The sequence below is a fragment of the Crocuta crocuta genome, unplaced genomic scaffold (genome assembly GCF_008692635.1).
Source record: "Crocuta crocuta isolate KB4526 unplaced genomic scaffold, BGI_CrCroc_1.0 scaffold987, whole genome shotgun sequence".
Classification (NCBI taxonomy): Eukaryota; Metazoa; Chordata; class Mammalia; order Carnivora; family Hyaenidae; genus Crocuta; species Crocuta crocuta.
The window spans coordinates 5,327-13,067 of NW_027530527.1; the positions used below are offsets into that span (position 1 = coordinate 5,327).

At 48.3% G+C, this 7,741-nt stretch overlaps 1 protein-coding gene across 4 annotated transcripts; it reads right to left on the reverse strand.

The window, feature by feature from the left end:
• Positions 1–275: 275 nt before the first annotated feature.
• STMN4 (stathmin 4) lies at positions 276–7,741 on the reverse strand. 4 transcript variants are annotated; one of them, XM_077767523.1, is made up of 7 exons: positions 7,654–7,741; positions 6,493–6,588; positions 5,738–5,818; positions 5,102–5,310; positions 3,829–4,020; positions 3,084–3,137; positions 276–865 (listed from the first exon to the last, which is right to left on the reverse strand). In XM_077767523.1, the coding sequence occupies exons 1-6, from the start codon at positions 7,664–7,666 to the stop codon at positions 3,117–3,119; spliced, it is 612 nt and encodes a 203-aa protein (XP_077623649.1). In that variant the 5' UTR covers positions 7,667–7,741; the 3' UTR covers positions 276–865; positions 3,084–3,116. The 4 variants fall into 4 exon arrangements, with proteins under 4 accessions (XP_077623649.1, XP_077623651.1, XP_077623647.1 ...); XM_077767525.1 differs by lacking the exon at positions 5,738–5,818; XM_077767521.1 differs by lacking the exon at positions 3,084–3,137.

Sequence of the window (7,741 nt, forward strand, 5' to 3'; positions counted from 1 at the left end):
AAGAGGAGAAGGGGAAGAGAGGAGGAGGAGAAGGAGGAGCTTGAGAAGGAGAGGAGTGGGAGGGGGAGAGGGAGGAGAAAAGCAAAATCAAACTTCAATTATGCCAAAGTCTCTCATGTTTAACCCACCTCCCCTAGCATCTCCCAGATGCTCTGATGGCCAAACTAAGGAACAAAAAGGGCAGCTGTCACCCGATGTGTGGATGCCAAATTCAAGGATATTTCATCAATCACTCAAGGGACAAATTCAGGAAATAAAGAACAGGAGACCTGGAGTAAATATTTCATTGGTCATGATGATCAAAAGATGATGGTTAACCCACACACACTCAGACCTCATCCCACCAAGTTGCAGGGTGGCAGTAACATGTACAGCTCCCCCACCCTCTCCCTCGGCTTCTTCCGCCGGTCCTTGCAGCAGCTGCCCCACCCCGGACTCTGTCCCGTTTGCAGCCTCCCTCAACATGGTGCCTGAACATTCACCGTGAAGAAAAGCCAAAGAATTGACCTGAGTCTGCGGTGGGCAAGGTTGCAATGTCCGTGCGTCCTTCTCCATCTTCTTTCCCAATTCTCTCTTTCTCTCCCCTCTCCCACCCATCATTGTTCCCCGGAAACAAGTAAGATGGCTTCACTGGTTAATTCTTTACATGTACAAACACCGAAAGCAGAGAAAACACCCCTGGCGACCCCCCTCCCCCCAAACCCCAGTGCTGGGAGAGCAGCCCACAGTGGACGAGGCTGCCTTGGGAACTGCGGAGCTGCTGGAGCTGTCCGGCTGTTCTGGAAACTTCTTTGGCCTCTGGGCTTTACCTGGAGGCCTCTTCCTTCAGCTCCTTGTTTTTCCGCACCTCCTCCGCGTGCTTGTCCTGAAAAGGAAGGGAGAGAAAAGGGCAGGTCACACAGACTTCCCCGTGGATAGAGGGATAAAAGGAAGCTGAGGGGCAAAAGAACCTAAAGTAAAGAATTGCCGCCACAGGAAGTGAAGTACAAGGTCTGCAAGGATGTCCTGAGAAGAGGCAGAAGGTGGCAGGTCAGACTGGCAGGTGGCAGGTGATCGGTTCTGCCCCAGGGAGCTCGTTGACTGGGGCCAACCTCCCGTGGGTAACCCACCTCACAGTGACCCCATTGCCCATAGGCCTCTCCCTCCTTCACCTGGCCATCCTGAGCTCGCACTGAATGTATTGCTTGATTCAGTGTGAGGAGCAGGTGGGTGTCGCTATGTGAGAAGAGCAGGTGGCATTAGAGACAGGCCTCATTACAAGTGTCCCCCACCCACACTTGCAAAGTGACCACAGCCTTCATTGTTGTCCTCCCCTTCCCTCCATGCACGTTGTTTTCTTAAGTCTAGTGGTGAAAGATGAGGGCTCTTAAGGTATGAATTGACTGAAAAATTTTCAGAAATGTCACCCAACTCCAAAAATTGGCTTGTCTCACAAAGTGGGTTATGAAAACCTTCTTTGCTTCACAGCTTATTAGCCAAGAGATGGGATCTGACTTCAAAGACCCATCAGCTTCTGTGACCTTGACCCATCACTCTACCCATCAGGCTTCAGCTTCCTGGTTTTTAAAGAGAGGGCTACAAATGGAAAACTCCTTTTACCTCTAGAATTCTGTGACTTTAATATTCACCTCCAGGGCACATCGTGGCCTGCTTTCTGTCACTGCTCATTGTACATATCTGCCTGGGCCCCCTATTGAACAGTGTCTTCCTTGCAGGCAATGAGCGTGCCTATTTCTTCTTTGTATTTCCTCATTCTTCCCAAAGCACCTTGTACAAGGCAGGTACACTCAGTAAATATTGTCTCTACCTGACCCTCGCCATCATCCGGGTATCATCATATCCATACATCAAAAATTATCTTGGACTAGGCCCACTAAGGCAGTCCAAGAACCCAGGATATATTTTAAACTAGGAATCCATCCCTAAAGAGGCCTTAGAAATTTCCATGGCCCTAGGAAAAGTGTGGGTAGTGGTGTGTAGAGGCAGTGGTTCTAAACCTTGCCACGTAATCAGCATGACCTAAGGAATTTGTGACACTGCTGGATCCTCAGGCCCCATCCCTAGAGAGCCAGTGTTAGTAGGTCTGAGGTAAGGTCCAAGGATATGTAGCTTTAACAGGTGAACCTGTTGCAGACGGTCAGTAATCCACACAGAAACCGACACAAAAATCATTGGCTTGGGGCAGGACCAAAGCCACACATCTACATCTTATTCCGCCTCCTACCTTCATCAGTGATCAAGAGTGAAGAGGGGTCATGATCCCAAAAGAGTGATGCCCACTCAGATTCTTACTCCTACATCTTGCTTCTTTTAGTCTTACCTTACCACCATAGCTATTACTTCAGAGTGGGGGCCTTCTCAATCTCTTTCCCCCTCAAAATCTACCTCTACAGGTGAGCTCTCTGGGCAGAACTCTAGATTTCTGGGCTCCCTTCTTTGGCTTCCAATGGTCCCTTCTCTGACGAAAGGCTAACAGGATGATTGTGGGCTGGTCCTCCTGAAATAGGGGTTGAAAGGGTCCCCTGGTCTTACGTACCCAGAGAACTGGGTTCTGGTCCCAGCTGCACTGCTTAGTGTCTGTGTGACCCTGGTCAAGTTATTTGACCTTCTCTGACATGGTTTCCCCATCAGTTAAATAAGGATAACACTATTGTGCTTACCTCATGGCTTTGTTGTGAAGATAGGGGTATGAAAAAATAGAAAGGTTTTTGCCATCTTTTAAATACCGTATCATGGCTCTAGCTTCAATTATTTCTTCTGGGTTTGGCCTGAGATCCCATGCCCCATTTAATCACAATCCCAGATTTTTCTGCAAAAGCTTGTTCTTAGCCAGCCCTCAGTAATGCGGGAAGCCTGAAATCTGACCCATATCACTTCCCTCCCTTCTGATACTTGGTGAAGACCTTACTTCCCCCTAGAAGGGTGGAGTGGGAGAGCGGAAGGGCTGCCACATGCTGGCCAGAGGCAGGGCCTATGCAACATTCAGATCCCCTGCAAATAAACCGATCTTTCTAGTAGCTGTTGCCAAGGGCCTGAGACTCTAGGCGGATGGGCAGGAAAAGAATGGGGACCACGCTGCTCACCATGGGACGAGGCCACCGATCGGGTCCCGGGAGTCACCGCGCAGCAGGCGGCTCCTGGAAATAAAACACAGAGCTGGAGCCCTCCCAGGAGCTGCAGGAGAAACTGGGGCAGCCTGGAGACTCAGGAAATGAGGCCACTGTGTTCTCAGCAGAACGAGTTGTTACTCTGCTGACACATGGGACCAATCTCAGTCTCTCACGCGTCTCCTATGTAGGTGACACCAGTTGGTTTATTGACAAAAGGCAGAATATTGGAAAGACCCGTGATTCACTCAGTCCATAAAGAGGTTTGGAGAGAATAGGGTTTCCTGCTCAATGGTCAATTCAGCTTATCATGCCCTTGGCTTAGACCCAAGCATGATTGTCCAAATCTTCATCTGTTATTAAATCAAATCAATCCATTGAAGGATGAAGCCAGGAAGGTACAACTGATTATCTGTCCTTACTCCCTTGCATCATACAGGGTTTCTCTAGAAGATAATAGGTCTAATCTCCCTAAGACAATGAGAAACTTCAATTGTGTAACTGTGCATAATATCCCCCAAAGAATTCCAAAGTTCGGCTCATGTTCCTTGCCTATGACTTCCAAAAACCTCCCTTGGAACTCTCTAAAGATTCAGCTTACCAGAAACATACCCTTTCCTACCTGAGGCTGTTTACTGCCAGAAATTATATGTAGGCCCTTTATACTTGTCATGGAAGGAAGAGAGTTTCTGGGAGTCTCTTTTCTCTCCAGACCACCTACCTTCTCTTGCAGCCGTTCCAACATGGCGGCAAGATGGGCCTCCCGGTTCTCTTTATTGGATTCCATCTTCTGGGCCAGTTTTTCCTTAGCCATCTTAATGAAATTGTTGTTTTCCTCAATGGCTTTTTGGATCACTTCCCGTTCATGTTCTCTTTTCTCTGCTAAGTGTTTCAGGAGCTCAGCTTCTTGGTACTAAGGAAGCACAAAGGGAGAAAGAGGCCCTTGAAAGTGAGCATACCAGGGTGAATTTTCACCACCATAGCTTAAGAGCTGCATTCCCAGAACACACACCTCCCTGAGCCTGGTCCCTGGCACATTGTCAGGAAGCAGGGACACTCTGGATTCTCCCACCACACCCTCAGTTCTTTTTTCTCATTGTCCAGCTGCCTTCTTTCTTTCCCTTCCTCTTTCCTTCTCTCCTTCCTTCCCTTCCTCCTTTCTTCACAAATATTAAATGATATACCAAGTGCCAAGCACTATCCTAGCAACTTGGGAAAGAAAAAAGTCTATTAGAGATAGGACATATATAAGTTTAACCCAGACTAACATGTGACCTATGCCCTAAGAGGTAGAGAGGAAGTGCTATAGGACTTCAAGGGAGATTATTTTTTGCTCCAAAGATGAAAATCTTATTGGAGCATCTGGGTGGCTCAGTCGGTTGAGTGACCAGCTCAGGTCATGATCTCGAGTTCATGAGTTCGAGCCTCATATCAGGTTCTGTTCTAACAGCACAGTGCCCACTTCAGATCCTGTCTCCCACTCCCGACCCTCCCCACTTGCTTGCGCCCTCTCTCTTCTCTCTCTAAAATAATAAACATTTAAAAAATGAAAAGCTTACATAAAGATGGCAGCAGAGTTGAGCCAGAAGAATCAATAGGAAACATGGAAGACACACAAGGGGAGGACATATACCACATCATGACATTCTTCCCCTTCCACCATTTAAGGATCCCTTTCCTTAATTGTCTAGCTTTTCACTAAATCCGTAGTGTTTGCCAATGTCATCATCTTGTCAGTGTACATATAAAGCCATCTCTTGGGCATATATAATTCAGTGTCTTCCCTCTAACCAAACTGTAAGCTCCTAGAGACCAGGTACTTCCACATCTTTCACTTCACCTCAATGGTGCCTCATTCTCGGCCCTATACATGTGATGTGGTGCCTAAATATTTGTACATTGGTGGTGACCTGACCTCACCTCAAGGCCACCACCTGTCTTCTCTAAGTCCTTCCCATCATGCTGAGATAGAGGAAAGAAAGGAGAGCACTTACCTTCCTTCGCTCCTCAGCTGCTTCTAGTTTCTTCTGGATCTCTTCCAGTGATGGGTCTCGCCGCCTGGGTAGGGAGGCATTGAACTCGGGAACCCCATCAAAGGAAGGTGGCTTCAGGATGACTTCAAAGGACTGGCCCGAGGTACATTTGTTCAGCTCAATCACTTCCATGTCAGAAATTACACACCAGTTCAGGTCCACTGTGTCTGCTGAAGAAAGCAATAAAAGGGGCTATACACCCCCTGTACACTAGATTGGTGCCCCAAAAGCATGACCACATGCACACATATGTGGGAGGTCTGGGTTCCCCAAGGCAAATCAATGACCAGGGTTCTGGGCTGGTTCTGAACTAGGCACCTAAGGTGAATGGGGCTGAAAGGGCTGGTAGCCACAACAAGGGCTCAGGCTCCAAGAGTAGAGGTCCCAGGCATTGCGGTTTCTAATAATGGCTGTAGCAGCAGCTTTTGCTTTTGCTTCTGCCACAAGGCTCCTCCCATAGTTGAGCTCTTGCTCACATTGTCCTCAGTGGCAGCCAGTGGTTCATTTGCCCATCCCCCACCCCCATCCATCCACTCCTTGTCCCACTACCAATCTGATGGCTCAGCCTATTGCCACCTCTCCCTTGCTCCCTCCTACCCTGCTCTCTTCTTTCTCTCCAGTCAGCACTGTCTTTCCGCTGGCTTTGATCTTTCCTCCTACACTGTCTCCCACACCAGCCTAGACAGAAAAAACAATCTCAGGTAACCCAAGCACTCCCATCTCTCATTTCCAAAACAAACCTGTCCCTTCCTTTTAATCCCAAGGAAATTAAGAGGTGACCTGTTTCCCACCCCTCCCTGAGCAGAATGTGGCCATTCAGTGCTCCCTGCCAGTGTCCTGGGACCCTGTCACAGGTCCCAGGCAGCATGGCTACTGTACAGCTTCCTTGACTGGCTGCAGGTGGAAGTCCCCTCCCCAGCTCTGCACTCTGTCAGAACATTCTCCACCATTCACTAAGGAGTCTTATCAACTACGGAATCTAGTGATTTACACTGCATTTCATTTTCTATTCTAGGTGTTCCCGAAGGGCAGAATCTCTCTGTCTGCTTCACCTCAACATCCTCCACAGCATTCCTTTGTTAAATGAATGAAGAAAAGCTAAGGTCAAGAGCACTCTGTAGAGGGCCTGATTCACCTTCAGCTGAGATCTAGTCCCCCAGCTTCAGCTGTACACCAGCGTTCACCTGAGGCTTAGACCCTCAGAATCAGCCGCAGTGATTTTACTGGCTCTGGGAAAGAAAACTTGATGCAGGGAGGAGAGTTTCATAAAATTGGGAAAGGAGTGTGGTACTCATGGATACGAGCCCAGGAATCCTCTTCAAGTTACTCTCCCAACTGTGGCCTTCACTTACCTTCATATTTATAGGAGGATTTATTCAGAGGATCAGCCAGAAAACAGGAGCAGAACAAGGACACCAGTGGGAGCTCCTTCATTTTCTCTTTGTAGGCTGCAGAAACACCAGCAGAAGATGGTGACCCCCTCCTAGACTCAGAAGTCAGCCTCTGTTTGAGTCTGGGTGCCTGAGCAGCCAGGGGTCAGCAAGCTTCATAAAGGCACCTAAACCACCCAAATCCACCCTTTGCCTGGGGGCCCAGCCCCCGGTTCCCTGAGCAGCCCATTTTAGGATTCCTGTATGTGACTCGCATCCACTTCTGTCCACCTTATAAGAACCTGACCTTCCAGAGCACCAGATGACCCAATTTTCTCCTGAGTACATTGCTTCCCTTCTTTGTATTGAATGCGAAATGCCCTCAGGTAAAAAAACACAAGCCCCAACCTGGCACCCTGGACCTAGTTCTCTATCTCCTCAGACTTGCCCAGAATATTTCATTTACTTTGCTCCAAAATGCAGGAAATCCACACTCCATTTTAGTCAAAGTACTCGGCAGTGCTTCTCTGAAAGGTAAAGATGCACACCACCATTCCTCAGGTCTTGCCCCTCACTGGGTAGCAAGGTCAGGCTGTGAGCCTTTCCTGACCTTCCCAGTGCAAGTGCTGGTGCCCATGAGAGCTGGAGGGAGTACCCCCACTACTGTCTAGTCTCTTTGTGTCAGGAGACGATTTAAAAGCCAAGCAGCCACAGGTTAGAACTGATATGGTGAAGTCCAGCCCACTATTGCCCCGGCCCTGGCATGTGGTCCTGCCTGTCCCCCCTCCACCCTGGTGCTAGCGTGCCTTGTTTTAAGGTCCACATGCTCAGACACCCTCGGTTCTCAGCTAAACCCAGCACGGTGCCCAGGCACTCTCCTTCTCCTTTCCTTTTACAAGTTGAAACCATAATTAAGTGTGAAAATAATACATGTGCATTGTAAAAAAAATTTTTTTAAACACACAGATGAGTAAAAGGAAGAAAAGCTCTATTGTGATCCCACCCACCATCTAGAGATAATGTCTGTTAACCCTTGGGTATAGTTCATGTCAGTCTTTTATCCTTCTCTGTGACTACGTAAGTACATATTATGTGTATACAAAACGTATGGCGCCCCATTCCATAAACAGTTTTTGTACCTACCAGCAAGAGTCATATTTTCTGGAATGTGAGGGTTGAATCTGGCTGAAAGTCACAGAGTAGGTCTGTCACCAGCTCAGGACGCTGTCAC